The sequence below is a fragment of the Ochotona curzoniae genome, unplaced genomic scaffold (genome assembly GCF_017591425.1).
Source record: "Ochotona curzoniae isolate NIBS_2020 unplaced genomic scaffold, NIBS_Ocur_1.0 scaffold_1037, whole genome shotgun sequence".
NCBI classification, from domain to species: Eukaryota; Metazoa; Chordata; class Mammalia; order Lagomorpha; family Ochotonidae; genus Ochotona; species Ochotona curzoniae.
Window position 1 is genome coordinate 20,635,508 of NW_024467083.1, and position 19,433 is coordinate 20,654,940.

A 19,433-nucleotide genomic window follows, 5' to 3' on the forward strand; every position below is an offset into this window, starting at 1 on the left:
CCCCCTGCCACATGCACATTGTGGGGCTATGCACTGCCAGTGGCCGGGTGATTGAGGACAGGTTGGAATGAGGGTTTTTGTGATATGTATAGAATTATTTTTGGGTCCTCCATGGACTGGACCACTGTACACACAGATAATCAATCGAGTTGAGCAGTGTGCGGAGCCGTGCAGTTGGGTCAGATGGCACCGCTCAAGGCTATGAGGAGTTTCTGACTGCATGGCAAGGCCCGGTAGAATGTCTCCAGTCACCTTATTGCTGCCTCACCACATTGTATGGACACTCAATCACCTCTCTGATGTTTCATAGAATTCTCCTGAGGCTGTTGTTTTTCTGCTAATGTGAAGTGATTCCTGTAACTGGTATGACACCTCAAATTGATCAATCATGTTATGATAAAAACACCTTTAGTAATGTAAGGTTATGACACACAGTTAAAAGTATACAATAGTACAATTGAGCCCACAATGTTTCCAAACATCTTGTTATGTGCCCACTTTTGTCCTGAAGTTTGCCCTAATATAACCAATGTTTTCCTTAAGAAATGGCTTGAAAATATCTTGGAATAGATGGCAATCATGGAGGTACAAAGAGTTTGTTTACCATGCACCTTGAACTGTTACAACACATGATATGATGCATTTTAGTTTCTTAACACAGAAAGCAAAAGTATATGGGGCATCTTTTATAAGGAAATAGATGTGAACCCCCTCAAAATGGTTTAAAATCTCTATCTTATATTGACACTTATATTTAGGGAAAGAAAACAGTTTATAAAGATAAAAGAAAATTTATTGTAAAAGCCCTCTGTTTGTAGATTGGCTGAATTGCCTTGATCCCTTTCACTGCCCTTTAACAAAAGAACAGAAAACAATTGAATCAGCACTAGGTGACGGTAATTAATGCATGATTTGATTATAAGATTTAGCAAAGAATATATGTTATATGCTTTTATAAAATCCTTTCATTTATGACCTTTTAATTCTGTACTCTTAATATTTCAAACAACATTAGTTAGTTTGTGTTTAGTAAAAATTGATTTTGAGTATAAGTAAACCACTTGTCACTATGTAATCACATGTGTTCTGTCAACTGTGGAGTTCCTGGCTTCAGCCAGGCGACTGCAGGTTTCAATGAGTAATGGTTTGTTGAACATATTTTCCTTAGGATTGTTTTTTGTATTCTCTTAACCATGAAGTAAAAATGAAACAATTGAATATTGTGCAAAAGCTTGTGATGATTTGTGTATAAATAAAAAAGGCAACTTTTCTGAGTTGTCCATTATGAGCATCATGTCATAGTGGTCCGTGTCTTATCTCTTCTTCCTATCATCTCCTCGATCCGTGCATCTTCTGCAAGCTCTCAGTCAACCGGAGCTGGTCTCCGGTAGAGCAGTGGCAATCAGAAAGGGGAAGTGGATGGCCTCCCCGGGTCAAGACAAAGAACCCATCCATGCACACAAGAGCAGCAGCTGGGGGTGGACTGGACTGGACCAGGCTAGGTCACAGAGACCACATGTGCTAGGGAGAGCTGTGTTTAGAGGCAGGTCTGGAAGTTCTTTGGGGGTCATCCTGTCAATGTATACGAGCCAGGCTTGGGAGTGGGTTGGGCTGGGCTAGGTTGCAGCATTGGCTGGTTCATGTGAGAGCCAGGACTGGGGGTAGAACTGATCAAGCAGCAGTACTCAAGGTACATGTGTTGGCTGGCACAGGGGGCAGACTGAGCCCAATCCTGCATCAGCTGGTGCACCAGAAAGCAAGGTCTGAGGTGAGGTGTCTTAGGGGGCTCCCTAACTAGATTGTGCTCAATACATGACCTCAGGGTTAAATCACATAGACCTGCTGCAGCACTGGGCCACCTCAAATGCTGACTTTGTACAAGAATGGAAAACACACAGCCAGCTCATCTAAGCAATGAAAAGACTTCAAGTACCTCATCAAAAGATGGGGAGGATAGTTGAAAAATACTCCAGGCCAAGCTCTAGTACAGGCACCTAGTACAAGGCACACTGAGTAGACAGGGACAGCCAAATGGCTTTAGAAAGAATTTTTCACCTCTGGTGAAACGAAGCTGATGACTTGTCAGGAATAACCAAGACCACTCAATTAATACCCTCAGAACACTCTTCCCCACACTGGGGCCTCAAAAACAACATCCAAGGACAGTCTCTGTCCCCAAGCATGAATGTAGTGTGACAGCATTGAGCAGTGTACTTTTTCCTCCCTTCCCCCCTGTACCCGACCCTCTCCATGCTAATTAGAGGCTATTTGAGTCTGCTACCTTCTCATTTTCATAATAAATATTAGTAAATTAATAAGTTAGTAAATTTTCAAATACAAGTTTTTAAATTAAAAAAAAACTATTTGAAAGAGAAGGAAAGAGAGTGACCGAAACAGGTAGCGTCATCTGCTGGCTTACTCTCCAAATGCCTGCAGTGCCTGGACTAAACAGACTGAAGTCAAGAGCCAGGAAATCAACACAGGGTTCTCACATAGGTAGCAAAAACCCACTTCCTTGGTTATCTTCTATGCTCTACCAGGAGCTGCATTGGCAGGAAGCTGGAATAAGGTATAATGGGTGGAAATTGAATTCAGATACTTCCATGCAGGGCCCAGGTGTTTTAAACCGTGTTATAACAGGTACAACAAACACCACCCCTTATTTTCAACCAGCTATTGGTTTACTACCCAAATTCCCACAATAACCAGGATTGGGTCAGGCTTAATCCAGGAATATTACATAGGTGGCAGGAACCCAACCAATGAGTTATCACCTGTTTTCTCCTATGGTGCACATTAGCAGCAAGTAAGTTAGAAGTGGAGCTGGAACTTGGACAAGGCACTCCAACACCAAACAAGGGCAACCTAATCAACTTTTTACCTACCAGGCCTTAAGGCTGTCTTATATTTTTACAACTTTCCAAACAAAATAGTTGGCACTACAGTCAAAGAAAACCAGGCAGAAATGGAACCATAAGCATTATGCAAGAAAAAATGAATATTAAATAGAAATAAGCATATAGAAGTTCTAGATGTTGGAATTTTCAGAAAAGAACTTTATAGTAACCACCTTTAACTATTTTAGGGTTTAAAAACCTCTATTTAAAATTTTGGTAGAGTTTCCCTTGCTGTACAGAAGCTTCTTAGTTTGATGAGGTCCCATTTGTTTATTCTGTTCTCAACTGCTATTGCTTTTGGTGTCCTTCTTAGAAAGTCGGTACCTACTCCTAGGTCTTGCAGGGTATTTCCTACATTTTCTTGCAAGAGTTTGAAGGTTTCTGGATGTAGGTTTAGGTCTTTTATCCATGTAGATTGGATCTTAGTGTATGGTGATAGATGTGGGTCTATCTTTTTGTTTCTACAGGCTATCAGCCAGTTGTCCCAACAACATTTACTAAAGAGTCCTTCCCACTTGCTTAAGCTGTCATTGGTCTTTTTGTCAAAGATTAATTGGCTGTATCTGTGTGGATTCCCTTTTGGTGCTTCTATTCTATTCCATTGATCTTCCTTTCTGTCTTTGTGCCAGTACCAGGCTGTTTTGATAACCACTGCTCTATAGTATGTCCAGAGGTCCGGGACAGAGTGGGAGAAGATCTTTGCACACGATATAGGCGATAGGGGGCTAATTTCCAGGATATACAAAGAACTTCAAAACAACCAAAAAACCAAAACAAACAAGCCACTCAAGAAATGGGCATGGGAAATGGGCAAACATTTCACAAAGGAACAAGTCCAAATGGCAAACAAACATATGAAAAAATGTTCCAGCTCCCTAGCAATAAGGGAAATCCAAATTAAAACATCGATGAGGTACCACCTAACACCAGTAAGATTGGCCCACATAAACAAGAACACCAACGACGCTTGCTGGCGAGGATGCGGGGAAAAGGGAACCCTACTCCACTGCTGGTGGAGCTGCAAATTGGTACAGCCTTTATGGAAATCAGTCTGGAGAACACTCAAACAACTCAAAATCTGCATACCATATGACCCAGCAATAGCACTCCTAGGAATATATCCAAAACACCTGTTTTACGACAAACCAACATGCATCCCTATGTTCATTGCAGCACAATCAGTAATTGCGAAAACATGGAAGCAACCGAAATGCCCATCAGCAGAAGATTGGATAGGAAAGCTTTGGTTCATCTACTCCATGGAATACTACTCAGCTATTAAAAAAAACAAAATGCAGTTCTTTGTGGCTAAATGGGCACAACTGGAAACTATAATGCCAAGGGAAATGAGCGAATCCCAAAAGATTAGATACCACATGTTTGCCTTGATTTAACCTGTAATTTTTTGTTTGGTTGTTTGTTATTTTTTGAACCTGTCATTGATACTGTCTCAACCCAGATGTTTCGAAGAATGGAACTTGCATTATTTTTAACATATTGTTTACCCAATACTATGTCAATTAATTCCATAATGTTGTATAATGATACTGAGGCTTTGTTGGGGCTTTTAACTGACTGGAACTTTACTCTGTTAGACCTATCTTCAGACCATAGAAGGTCTCCCCAAGAGGCCACTGAACTTATCTGGACAATAAGACGCTGAACTTTATGCTAGGCATGTGTTTGCAAGCAATGAATCTCAACTGAACTTGAACTATGGTTATGCAACAAGGTGGAGGAATCCACCATGGGGGGAGGGGTATGGGAGGGGTGGGGGGGATCCCCAGCGCCTATAAAACTGTACTACATAATATAATGTAAGCAACAATAAAAAAAAAAAAAAAGATGAGACTTTAAGATGACAATAAAAAAAAAAAATTTTGGTAGAGAATTAAAAACCAGAAATAACATAAGAAATATGAAAAGAAATTGAAATCTAAGAGATGGAAAATGTTTCAAAGGGGTAAAATCAGAGTATACTTTCTGGCAATGAATTTATGCTAGAAATTACAACCCTCTCCACTCCAAAAAATAAGCTGTATCAGAAAATTAATAGCTATAGCACTAAATGAAATAAATACAAAGGAAAGGAAGAAGTGAATATAATTAATCTCAGAATAATGATTCATTTTAGGTAGGAGGCAAGAAGTTACAACTGGGAAGGGGAATTAGGTTGATATTATTCTCTTTTTTTACCCTAGTGGTACTTCTCAAGTATTTATTTTACAATAAATCATTAAGATGCACAGTTCTGTTTCACTCTTCTATAAGGTTTAACTTTTCTAGAGCTTTTTACTTTTCTACAACTTTATCATAATTCATAATAAGAAATTTAAATTTTTGAGATCAGTATCCCTAAATGAGAGAATAATATAAATTAAAATAATGCTCATCCTTGAATTTCAGTAATTTTCTTAACCTTGTCTTACTTGCTCTAACAGGCCTACAACTTCCTCTTGGTGGAGACTATCTTTCAGAGATTAATATCTTACTGTCTACTAGCTTCAAAATTCCACTAACACACTATACTAGAATCAACAGCTATGATTACATTTTGTAGTAGGACATTTATTCTCAAGTGTTCTGCATTTCCTAACATGGAACACTGCAAATGCAAAACTCAAACCTGGGTGATAACACATACAGATTAACCATCAGTTTATATAACTGCAAGATGTGCAATAAAACAAATGAAACAGGTACAAATTGCATCTGAGACAGAATAAACATCACCTAAAGCAGTTTTTCTGGGAACTTTCACATCTGTTTCCTATCACTGATTATTTTAATCTATTTTCTTCAGTTTTTCTGTCTATCCAACTCTACTCCAAAACCCAAACATTGTCTAGAGAAAGCTTTTACAGTTTAAGGAAATTTGACTTAATGATCTAAAATACAAATGATATTAAGTCAAGGCATCTGATTTTTTTCTTCTCTACCACAAAAGAACAGTTAAGTGACAAAGTTAAACTTCTGATAGCAATCACTAAGTCTACACTTACTATCACTCTTACTCACCTTTCTAAAAACCTTTTAACATCCCTTCTAAGTTGAGTAAGAAGCATCAAAATATAAAATAATTCTGACAAACTTTGGTCTACACATTGTCATCAGTCTCATAAGCTTAAATAGAAGTAATATTTTCATCAAAAAATTTCTCACTTTTGGAACATGAGGATTAAATTCCACAGCTCTATGAATTGCTTCCACAGCATTAATCTCTGCTGAGCTTAACCCTCTTCTAGAAGCTGTTTCTGCTGAGAATCTGTAAGAAAACCAGAAGACGAAAAAATAAGTATACAAGGAATAACAATAACAAATAAAGGAGAAAAAAAAAAGAAAAGAGAAAGAGATAGAAAAGAAAAGCTAAAGGAAAGGATTTAGATCATAACATTCCTCACTGAAACAAAGAGGTTTTTGGCAAGACAAGGCCAGATAACTACTAATTAAACTTCTAGTTCAACATACAAATGAAAACAGAATAAAGAACAGAAATCTTCAAACTAGAGTAAAGAAATCAAGCAAATGTCCAACGAAGGCACTCTTTGTGAAAATAAAGTAAGATATGTTACATTGGGATATTCAATGAATTTCATGAAACAATTATATTTTATCTGCTCTGCATATTTCATTCAAATTCATATCAAAGCATAGTTACCTAAGGCAGAAGAAAATGGTCAGCAGCTAGCTAGCTAGCGTCTGAATATCTTAATATGCAGAATAAGGAGAGTTAAGGACAGCCAAAAATACAAGGAAAGGGACATAACTCCACTATAAGAACAGATAACATAAAACTTTCCTACCACATGCCTTACCATTATCATCACGACTGCTATTTACTGTGTGTATTTTTTAGCAGTGCTCTAGGCAGTTACAAACCTAATCCTCACAGTCACCTTACACTGCTATCACTTTACAGTACAGATGAGGAAGAGTCTCAAAATGCCTGAAGTCCTACAGCTGGTGTATGGCAGAGTCTGAATTCAAGTCCTAGTTTACTTAGCTCTAAAAAGCCTCACCTGTAATAAGGAGCCCCAAAGCTGCTGACGATCAAGGCAAGGTAAAAGAGCACTGATAAAATCCTTAGAGGAAAACACAACCTTCTAAATTATTATAGCGAGCACAGCTACTTACTTCTCTGAAACAGTCCTTGTCTTCAACAAAGCTGCTGTATAACAGATTGCTGCTGACTTTGGAAGGCTTATATCTGTAACAATAGTTTTCAACTTAGGTAAGAATTTTTAGAACGATCAAATAGTGTTTAATAAGAACAATTCACAGCAAAAATTCAACAAATGTAACAGTAGAAGCATCTGGACATGTACTTGGAAGATACAAGTTTGAGTCCTGATTCTTTTATTTACTAGCTATACATCCTTGAGCTAGTAGCAACGGCTTTGATCACAAGTTTTTCTTCTCAAAACAAAGAATGAAACTTTTAAAAACTGCATCTTTTTACCTATTTGAAAGAGAGGAAGAGACATAAAGACACACAAAGATCTTTCATTGCCTATTTACTCCCCCAAATGCTGAGACTCAATTTGCTATCCCATACGGGAGATTGGAACACAAGTGCCTGAAACATTACCTGTGCCTCTCAATGTGCACATTAGCAGAAAACTGGAGTGGGAAGCAGAGCTGGGACTTGAACTTAGGCACTTCAATGTGGAATGTAGGCATTCCTAGTGACCACTACACCAAAACCTACCTTAAGAATGCCATTTTTCTGGCAGGGATTAAATCAAGTCTATGAAAGCCCTCTGTACAACGGTGAAAAGTGCTCAACAAATGTTTATAATACTCCACCTACAAGAATATTCAGTGGCAAAGGCACAGAACATCGGGAACTATATTAAAAGCTCCACCAGCTTAGAGAAAAAAGAAACAATTAGAAAAAAAAATAGTACTTGAAGTTCATACAAAGATGATTTTTTTTAACTTTTTATATTTTCCACATATTTTTAACATTCATTGTACATGTTTGTGGGTTACAATGTGCTATTTCTGTTTATTGGATAGTACATAAACACAATGTATGTTCAGCAAAATAGTATAATCAACATTTCCCCTCGATTGACATTACTATATGATTGTAGGATTGAAGCTTCTGCTTGCTCATACAATATCTACTAAATTATTGTGACTACGTTATAGTCTCCTCACTATGCTGTACGACACTTGGAACTTCATTATCTTTTGGTCAAACTCTGATTCAGCACCTGCTACTCCCAATCCCAGGACCACCCCTCCCAGCTTCTAATAATCACCATTCTGAATTCAGATGTTTTTAGCTTCCATATGGATTTGTCTATAGCATATGAGAGTTCTATTTCTAGTTTTTAAAGAAAACCATACAAATACAAGTCACTGGTGAATGACTGGGCTTGAAGACTTGTGCCGTTGCGGGCAGCGGGGGACTATGAACTGCTCAAGAAAAGGGGGAATGCTGATGTGTGGGAGGGAGGATCACTGAGGGAGAACAGTACAGGTGAGGAACGGTTTCTGGGGATTTCTACCAACTAGGCTACCGTACTTGCAGGTAAATGAGTGGGCTGAGACAAGGTGATTTGGAGGGAAACTAGAGGATCTTTCTGGGACAAACCAATACACCTGCCCATGTAAGAGACCTGAGCTGGACTTGGTATTGACCACCTCCCATGGGTGTACACAAAAGCTAGGGTTGGAGGGCCGATCTGTCAGGACTTAACCACAGTACCTGCCAGTGAGCATCCGAACAGGGGATGGGTCATGTTAAGCTGGGCCATGACACTAACCAGCACAAGAGAGAATCAGGTCTAGGGGCACATTTTATGAGGATCATGTGGGCTCATCCCTGTAGGATTTCAATTTCTGGTGGTTTGTTCAAGAGCTGCAGATGGTGATGGGCCAACCTAGGCATGACCACAGAACTGACACTCATGGGAACTAGGATTGGAAATAGGACAAGCTGGTTCTGGCTGTAGCACCTGCAGGTATACCCAAGAATTGGGTTGAGGTTGGAGGGTAGTAACAACCACCAGCACACACAAGGGCTGAGACTGGGGGAGCAGATTGTCAGGGTCTAGCATCTGCTGGCACATTTGAGATATGGGACTGGGAGTAGACTGGTGTGAGAATTTTGGGAACTTTCAGAGCTGGATGTTGGTCAGGCTAGACAAGGATGCGTTACTTAGCAGGTGTGGGGGCAGCCTCAGGGTGGTAGACCGGGCAGGGTCTGGCAAGCTCAAGAGCCAGATTGGGGTGCAAGCCATGCTCAGACTAGGTTGTCACACCTACCAATTTGCATGAAAGCCAGGGATGGGCAGGGATAAACTATAGCATCTATCAGTGAGAGTTGGGACTGGGGACTGGCTAGATCAAGCCAGGCTGCAGCATCCAATGACAAAGATCAAGATGAGGAATGGGCTATATTGATCTGGATCAGAGCAACCATCAGCATGCGAAAGATCTGTGGCTGGAAGCAGGCCTGGTAGGGGAGCTAAAACGATGCCCATGCTGGGCTATTGTTCTCACTGGTAAGTGTGAGAATAAAAATGGGGGGGGGGGGGACAAATTGGGCTGCACATGACTGCAGAATCCCTTGGCATGGGTGTGGACTGTACCTGGGGTGTGCCAGACTGGGCTAGGCTCCAGCACCTGCTAGTGCTCAAAAGAGCCAGAGTGTATGGAAAATAGGCTGGGCTAAGTCTCGGCACCTGCTGAAGCACATGAAACCTGGTTCTTGGATGAAACAGGCAGATGGCACCCACAGGGAAGAGCCGGAATGGGGTGGGCTTGTAGGGCAGGCTGCTATACCTGCAGTTAATGTTGGGACAGAGTTGGGCAAAGTCAAGCTGGGCTAAGCATCCATGGTATATGTGATATCTGCAATGGATGGGAGATGTCAGGATGCAGTCCTATTAGTGAGTACAAGAATGGAGTCTGGGGGCAGTACAGATTAAGCCACACTACATATCTACTAGCATACATATGGGTTAGGTCTGGGGGCAGGCCAGTTTGGGACAGTTCATAGCACCCACAGGCAGATGTGAGAACCAGGAATGGGTGCAGGCCAGGCCAGGTTGGGCTACAACACCAGCCAATTCACATTAAGGCTGGGACCAGGGGCTGGCTGGACTGTGCTAAGATATAGAACCCACCAACATTAACTGAAACAGGGGGCATGCCAGGCTGAACCAGGTTGCAGTACCCATTGGTGAATGCCGAGGTGAGGCAGGGCATGCCGGACTGGGTCGCAGCACTCAACAGCACACCTGAGACCCTGGGGTAGGGGGTGAGCCCAGTAGAAGGATTGCAGGGACTCCCCTGCTGAGTCACTGCTCCCGCTGGTGACAGTGAGAGCTGTGACTTGGGGTGGAATAGGCTGGACAGGACTACAAAACCAAATGGCTTTCATCTGTGTTGGCCTGGGGGAGAGCCAGGTTGGACTAAGCGATAATAACCACTGGTGCATGCATGAGCCACAGTAAGTACAGGCTGGTTGGGCTCTGTTGCAGCATCATCTGGCAAGTGCTGAGACTGGTGGCAAGTCCTGTCAGGCTAGACTGCAGAACTACCTGGAAAGTACAAGATCCAGGGCTGGGAATGGGCCTAGTAGGGAAACTGTGGGTATCTCTCTGATGGGTTACAGCTTCCACTGATGAGCATGAGAAATCAGGGCTGGGAGTGGGCCTGTTTGCAGTAGCACCCACTGGCAAGAGAGTGGGGTTGGTTGGGCTGAGTTGGACTCCAACACCTACTGAGGTGTACAAGAGCTCAATGGGATGCAGGACAGACTGGAGCAGTGTACTGTACATATAAGCATATGTAGGAGCTAAGGCGTGGGGCAAGCCTGATGGAGGTTATTGGGGTTGTTCTGACTAAGCTGAGTTTCCGCAGTGCATAAGTTGTGAGTGAGGGCCTAATGTGTACTGGGCAGGGTTGGACTGGGCCACAGCAACTGTTGTTTTGCATGAGATGGAACTGGGGACTGGGTAACTGCAACTGTGGATGACAGACTTAGCTGGACCACACATCTGCTGACACACAGGAGTCAGGTCTGGAGTCGCCTTAGTTGAGGTTTCTTTAGGGACCTCCCAAACTGGATTGCTGGACTGAAAAGTGTAGCCAGGGGAAAAACCACAGATCTGTGGTCTGAGCATGGAGTGCATATGTCAGAACTAGGTCTCCTTGATTGTTGAACCCTTTGCAGTAGATGGCATACACAGGTGCATATGGGGGACATGACAGACCACTGTGATCTGCAGAGGATGTCTAGTACCATGGCAGAGGATGGAGAACAGAACAAATTGGACAACTATCCCAGCCATGCATGACAGCAAGTATTGGGGTGAATGGAGACAATAAGATGAACTATATTAGCCAATGGACCTTGGAAAGATTTCCTTATCTTTGGAGCAACAATTTCACCACCATCTCAGAACTATCAAAACCACCTAAGCAGTACCCTCGGAACATGCTCCACATCATGGATGCTGGGATGACATCAAGTGGCTATCCCACATACCCAGGTACTAATGCGGTTAGGTTACCAGGAACAGCCCTCTCCCCTTCCTCTTTTACCCTAGATACAGGAAAAAAAAATGAAAGCAATTGTCTCATCCACTTCCCCTATTCTTCCTTGATGCATCACCCCAACCTGATGAGTGTGCACCCTTCTCAACTATGTAAACATCATGAAAAAGAAATTACAATTTTTTTTTAAAAAAAGAAATCACCATACTGCTTTCCATAATGGTTATGCTTATTTACATTCCACATAGGAGTTTCCCTTTCTCCAAATCTTGAGCAGTATTTGCTACTTTCTTCTTGGTAACAGCCAATGTTTAAAGGTTTGTTTGTTTATTTGAACGGCAGAGTTACAGAAAGAGAGGGAGGGACACATAGAGGAAAGAAGGAAGGAAAAGGTGGGATTTGGGGGAGAGAGAGAAAGATCTTCCATCTGCTCGTTTATTCTTCAAATGGCTGCAATGTCCGGGGCTGGTCCAGACCAAAGCAGAAGCCCTAAACTCTGCAGGTCTCCCAAATGAGCACCAGGAGTCCACACACAGGGAGCTGAATGGAATCCGAGCAGCAGCAGATGGAAGTCAGAATCAGCACTACACCATGGGATACCAGCATCAAAAGCAGCAGCTTGAACCACTGGCTACAATGCTGGACCCTGTCAGTAGCCATTCTAACAAAGGTGAAGTGATACCTATGTTTTCTTTATTTTCTAAATAACTATATAGATGCAATCTTAAACAATGCCCAAAATAGTGAATAAAACAGCAAGACTGAAGAACTCTAGATGCTGTTGATTCTAGTTATACAAACAAAATGGAGAACTAAGCAAGTTGCTTTTAACTTTTCAATGGTAAAACTTGGAACTTAATGAAAACAAATAAAAATCCAGAAGCATATCCACTTAGACATGCTTTATTAACTTTATTTTTAACAAAACAGGTCATATTCCAAACTTTCATAATCTTGCTCATCCTAAGTATCACAAGTAGGACGCCAGCCTAGTAAGTTACATTCAGAAAGAATTTCTCACAAATATCTCCATGAGCTTCCACTATTCCACAGCACTTCCTAAGAATTCCAGATGGTTGAAAGAAATAAACTTCCTTTTCCAAATATAAAACATTTCTAACTCTCCAGAAGATGGGATTCTTAAGCTCGTGTGTAGGAAACTATAACAGGAAAAACATGAATAAATTACTTATAGGTGTTCTGTTATAATGAAAGATATGACCTTCTAAAATATTGTTTATCAGGAACTCTCCAGCTTGGGGACTAAAAGCTGATGCCTCATTCAGAATAAGGAGAAAGTTTCTGCATCTTTTAAAATTCTCTCATTTCTATTTGTGGCAAACTGGCACTGTTACAGCATATAATCAAAATAGCCAATATATATTGTATTGCTAATTGTGGGAAAACTAATTAACAAAGAAATGATTTAAGTTTAGGCTTGCCATTTATTGATCAACTTTTCCCAGTACTTCATTTTCAAAAATTCCACTTTCCTAATTTAGTAATAAGAAGAGAAAAATAACTATCCTATCTTATTATACAGATCAGATCAGATAGTAAAGCTTTGTACTAAAAAGTATTGTAAAAATGCCATTTTGAATTACTTTTATAGGAAAATTCTCTTAGCCTTCCTTGACACTCCAGAATAAACCAGGCATCCTCCTACACGCACAGCGCCCATTGTTTTCTAATCATCTAAACAGACTCTCTTCAGTCTAACTGCTGCTTATACTTTCCACTAAACTACAAATTCTGTGAGGTCTCTACCCCTGTCCTCTGTGACTACTATACTCCAAAGCCTCACTCATACTAGCCACTTAATAAATACACAAATTAAGTATCGACAGAAGCAGGCACTTGATTTTGAAAGTTTTTGATAAACTAGATGTTTTATAGCAACTTACATCTATGTACACTAAATATCAGTTGACAAGACTTGACAGAAAAAAATATATATGGTATAAAAGGAGCATATGTAGGATTATGTAACTAAAACAATACTTGAATCATGCTATCAATTCCAACAAATACGACTTACCATCATACTTTGCTAGGACTGCCTGAACATCTGCATAGGCCTGTAATTCTAAAAGTGATTCTAAGAGATTTTCATGGATGTTCAACATGGTAAGAAGAGGAAATTCTTTCATCAACTGTATATTAAAGGGAAAAAATGATTAAAATTGTAACAAAACTCAATAGAGCTGAACCAGTTTTACTAAAGCAGAAATTTATTTGTTCTATATAAAACTATGAAGACCAAACTCTTAAGAAATGTAAATACGTTAAGGAATTATTTTGTTATAATATCTACCAAATTTTTTTAAAGTGATTTGTCATTAAAAATAATTGGCAACTTGAATTACATTTTTAGTTTTTCTGAGGAATAAATACAATTAATTCGGTCATTAATTTTACTTACATCTCTCATTATTTTTACTGCTTCTCTTATTCTTCCTAACTTTCTTGCACACATTGCCAATCTTCTTTTAATATACACCAGCACATTGGTATCTCTCCCTATTTAGAAATGCAAAAAGATGTATTATGGCCTGCTATTTTTCAACATACTAACCACTAATTTTAATTGCTTACATTGAAAGATCCAACCAAAACTAAATTGTGTCAGAAGGAAGAATATTAATGATTGTTGAATTTGGGAGATGAATACTGAGTAGAGGTTCTCTGTACCTTGTGTGTATGTTTTAAGTTTTCTGTGTAAAGCGTAAAATATATACAGAATTAAATAGAAGGGGAAACATATATATATATATATATATACTGAATTGTTTTTGCCTCTAACACTAAGTAATCTAAATATTGTAACATATAGAGAAATGTATTTAAAATTAAAAAGCATATTTTAACATTAGCATAAAAGAAGCAAACATTAACAGAAAATATAATGCTAAATTATTATTTAATGTATATATAAACAATTATATTTCCTATACTTTTCACCAAAAAATAAAAATGTTATTCAAAATAAGATTTCCGTAGTTAATGTAAACCTTTCTTAACTATGAGCAAAGAATTAAAAAAGACTTCTGGAAGAAGCTATAAAATTCTGTAGCCTAACTATATTTAAGATTACACGAGGACAAATGGCTTTACAAGCATACTTTCAGGTTGAAAAAGCTCATATTCCCACAGTTGTATGTTATAACAACATGAACTAATGAAACATAAACAGCAATATTTAACTTAGAAAGACAACATGTAAATTTTAATTTTCACAAACAAAAGTCTTAGAATTTAACTGCTAATGGATAATATAAACATATTTCAATTTATTGCTCATTATATGCCAAAATCATGAACTAAAATCCTCTGTCCACAAAAATAGCAAGCAGCAGTATTGTTGAGTCTAACATCCTTTTTAAAAGTTTCTCACTCATAACTAGGAAAATATGCCCAAGAACTAAATGAAAAGACCTCACATTGGGTTATAGCCAATTTTATCCCAAACAGAACATAGAGAAAAAGCAACCAAAAAATCAATGCACATATAAGGCTAAATTTTGTACTTAGCTCAGAAAGCATGAAATAACACACTTCTATTGTTTTCAAGTGTAAAGATAAAGGTAATAGCTGCTTATTATCACTAGAAGGCTCTCCAGTGTCCTGAACATTTTTTGAGTTATGCAAAAACATAACCAGTCCAATTTTTAAATGAAAGATTACTGTTAAGTCTCAGGATAGCATATTTCCTCTCAATAACCGGGGCAGGGCTGATCTGTTTTCTTTACACAAGCATTCCTTGGCTAATATACATTGTCTTGCTGGTTTGTAGGCATTACAATTAATGATCACTTACGAAAATTAGCTAACAGCTACAAATTTTAACTATTGCTTCTTTCTTTCTAATTTTATTTACTTATTTAGAAAGAGAGAGAGAGAGAGATCTTCCACTCACTGGTCTACTCCCCAGTTGGCCATAATGAGCAGCACTGGGCCAGGCCAAACCCAAGAGCCAGCAGCTGCTTCGGGGTCTCACACGGCAGCAGCAGAGGTCCAAACACTTCAACCACACTCTGCTGCCCTTCTCAGGGCATTAGTAGGGAGCTGGAAGGGAAGTGGGACAGCTAGGACATGAAGTAGCACCCATACAGGTATAAGAATACGAAGCAGCTTTAATCCCTGTGCCATAATGCCAGCCCCCTATTGCTGTTTCATGTTTCAAACATTAGACTGAATTATAGAAGCTAGAGGAGACAGCAAAAATCAGTTTAAATTTGCTTACTCAGTTGAGCTTCATGCTGAGGACTTTGGTGCTGGCACTGCTGTGATCGCCTATACATTGTTTCTCCTGCTTTGAGTGCCTGCTTAAATAACCTTTCCGCATCTATAATGGTTGTTGCTTCTTCCTCAGCCAATAGGACGTAAGCAGTGGCACAGCTATGAAGAAAGCAAGCAAAAACAATTCTAAGTAAACTAGTTAGGCAAATAATTGTTTTATTTTGAGCAACATGTTTCTTTTAACATTCATTTCATGTGGGACAGAGTGCAAACTGGAAAGACAGCATCTTGACCAATAGAGCACTATAACTTCTGACTCAGAAATACCTTTTGCCAAAATCTGAGCATTCCGTCTGCATGCTGCTCTGTATCCTTTCGGACTCAGCCACAACAGGATGCAGTAAACTTCCCTTGATCTGAATTCCAATCCTTCCTCCTACAATCCTCCTCTTCCTCCTCATGCTTCTACCTAATCCAAGTGTTCTTCACTCCATTAATACAGAGATTTTTCTTTGTGTCTTTTAAGTCAACAACAGGCTAACAAGATAAACTAATTTCTATTTTGGTCCAACAAAAAGAACAAGCTTCCTTTTCATTCCCAGAAATACCAAGAACATCTCTCTGAAGGCAATGTGCTAGTTTGGATTATCTAAGCCTGCACTGTCTACCATTCTAATCATTAGCCACACGTACTTGAAATGTGGCTACCCTCAATTAAGACATGATGTCAGGGTAAAGTAAGTGCACACAGGAGTTTGTAGACAGAAAAGCCGGAAATATTGCAATAATATTTTTAAAATAATGATGTACAGAATGTGTTAATATTTTGAACATAGTTAAATAAAACATTATTCAAATTAATCTCCTCATTTTTTACTTATTATTACCCTTCTACATGTTATTCTATATGTGTGTGTATACATAGATATATATTCTTCCTTATATTCTTGTATTGAAGCATGCTGATCTAGGCAAGGGGAGAGAGATAATTGGTAAAAGCACAAGACCAACAGTGATGGCAAGACAGCTATCATCAACTGGTGACAAGAGAGTCTTCCCGACATGGAAAATGAAATTCATACCATTCATGATATCCTAAACTAATAATTTCACTAAACAACAAATATTTCCCTATTATAATGCACTGAATTTTTCTGAAGCTTTAAATACAATGCAACTTCACTTTTTTTTAATTTTTAAGAATTTATTTTCATTTTATTTGAAGGGCAATGACACAGAGAAATACTTCATCTGCTGGGTCACTCTCCAAATACCTACAACATCCAGAGCTGGACGACAGAGAGGTCAGGAACCCAGAAGTCAATCTGAGTCTCCTATATAGTTGGCAAGGACTCAGGTACTTAAGCTATCACTGGCTGGAACACCCACTCCAAACTGCTACCTAAAACACTAAGTTCTTGGGCCCAGCACAACTTAACCACTTACCTTGCATGCACTGGGATCCCATATGGGTGCCGGTTGCTATCCCAGTTTTTCCATGTCCCTTCCAGCTCCATGCCTGTAGACTAGGAAAGTAGTGGATGACGGCCCAGCTAATCCACATACAGCTTTAAACTGTATAGTTTAATTGTATATTTTTTTGTGTGAATTTTACCTCAATAAGAAAGCTCTCTCTCTCTATATATATATATATACACATATAGATAGATACACACACACAATTATGTATATATGTGTGTGTATATATATATAAATATATATGTGTGTATATTTACTTATTTTGGAAAGGCAGATATACACAGAGAAAGATCTTCCATCTGTTAGTTCACATCCCAAATGGACACAATGGCCAGAGCTGAGTCAATACAAAGCCAGGAACCAGGAGCTTCATCCAGGTCTCCCAATTGGGTGCAGAGGCCGAAGGCTTTCACGTGTCCTCAGCTGCTTTCCCAGGCCACAGGTAGGGAGCTGGATGGGATGTGGAGAAACCAGGATACAAACTGGCACACATGAGGGATCCCTGCCCATGCAATGCTAGCCCTTTAGCTGCTAAGCTATCATATAAGGCCCAGAAACCTATATTTTCAAAAGTGTAATTCATTAGATAGTCATAATACCAATTTTTATACTAATACATTGTTGAAATGATATATGAAATCTTTAAGGAGAAGAACCTCTTTAACCCTGTACTTATATTATATACTTTTAAATCATGGTGATAATTTGATTCTCACCTAAAAAAAAAAAAAAAAAGCTATTTTTATTGTGGTTACTTGAAACCATTTTAATTGCTTTTCAGAATAGCAATTAGGACCCTAGTGTTGTGTCTTGTTTTATTTTTAAAAACTTATTTTTCTTAGAAAGCTAGATTTACAGAGTGAAGGAGAGACAGAAAAAAAGATCTCACATACACTGGTTGACTCCCCAAGTGGCCAAATGGCCAGAGCCGAGATAATCCAAAGCCAGGAGCCAGGAGCATTTTCCAGGTCTCCCACATGGCTGCAGGGTCCCAAGGCTTTGGGTCATCCTCAACTGCTTTCCTAGGCCACAAGCAAGGAGCTGGATGGGAAGTGAGCATCCAAGTTATGAACTGGTGCCCATATAGGATACCTGCATGTGCAAGGCAAGGATTTTAGCCACTAGGCTATTGCACCAGGCCCAGTTTAAAGCAATTTTAAAGTATATTAATTTGGGGGGCGTTACCCCGGCCACCATGCGGCCGGGGTTCCCCAGGCCCAGCTGCTTCTTGACCTGGTAAGCAACTAAGCAGTCTCCACGCTCACTTGGGGGACTGCTTCGGGCGGCCAGCAGGTGAAGCCTGGCGCCAACTGATGCACTGGCCGCCCGGCCAGGGAGCCCTGAGAACTTGGTTCTCTGTATGCTGCTCAGACAGCTCCATGCCGAAACTGCGGTATTTTGGGGACACCAAGCAACCCTAAAGATTTCCAATGTCTGTAAATCTTCCTCAGACGAACCTGCAGCTAATACGGTCTCACCCCATATGTTCTGAATGATTGTAATTCCCAATATACTGCCAATTCCTTACGATACACAGTAACTGGGTGGGAACACAGAGAAATCTCTCATCTCCTTTGAAAAAGCTAGGAATCCGCGTAGTGTAACCTACAGGAACTGGATAGGTATCTTAAAGTTGATAGATCCAGATCAGCATTAGACAATAGCAAAAACTACAATGACACGCAGGGGGAATTAGGAACGACCCAAAACAGTCTATTAACAGGTGGTCATATGCACAGAACTGGGGAGAACCCCAGGGCGGAACAGCGGGACAGGAGGAGGCTTATCTCCCACCCACAAGGACTCCTGGACAGGAGTATCAGAACGGACACAAGAACGTCATCACAACTGCCAAAGAGAACACGGGGATCTGGAATGCCTCCGGATGCCGAGAACCCAGAGGACAGACATCCCCCCTCTTTGGACAAACTACACGAGATGGAAGAAGCCCGAGTCCTTCCACATAGGAACTAAAGACATCAGAACAACAGCCAGGAACCACGATCGGTCATCAGAACCAGAAGATCAATAAACTTCCTGCGGGACAATGGGAGAGGAACATTCTCCAGTCCTTACCTAGTTCCAGCTCTGGGCCTCCGCCCTCTATAATGACCAACAAGGTTCCTCCTAAACCCCCTCCCCCCTACACACACACACACACACACACACACACACACACACACACACACACACACTAATAGGATGAGATAAGCAAAGAACAATAAAGAAAGATAGGTCATCAAGGACTCACACATGTCCTATTAGATGGAACACAAAGAACAAGTACCCATCAGCAAGGTATGA

The 19,433-nt window shown here is 40.0% G+C and overlaps 1 protein-coding gene across 8 annotated transcripts in view; it reads right to left on the bottom strand.

Annotated features, from left to right (window-relative positions):
• The window catches only part of ST7L (suppression of tumorigenicity 7 like), an 88,083-nt gene that overhangs the window by 37,688 nt on the left and 30,962 nt on the right, over nucleotides 1-19,433 (bottom strand). For 7 of the 8 annotated variants that reach the window (XM_040998980.1, XM_040998984.1, XM_040998986.1 and 4 more), the window contains 5 exons: nucleotides 15,655-15,809; nucleotides 13,834-13,931; nucleotides 13,450-13,564; nucleotides 7,032-7,104; nucleotides 6,060-6,162 (listed from right to left, as the gene is read on the bottom strand). In XM_040998980.1, the coding sequence (XP_040854914.1) occupies nucleotides 6,060-6,162; nucleotides 7,032-7,104; nucleotides 13,450-13,564; nucleotides 13,834-13,931; nucleotides 15,655-15,809 (544 nt within the window). The remainder of the gene's footprint in view (nucleotides 1-6,059; nucleotides 6,163-7,031; nucleotides 7,105-13,449; nucleotides 13,565-13,833; nucleotides 13,932-15,654; nucleotides 15,810-19,433) is intronic. The other variant, XM_040998988.1, reaches the window with a different exon arrangement.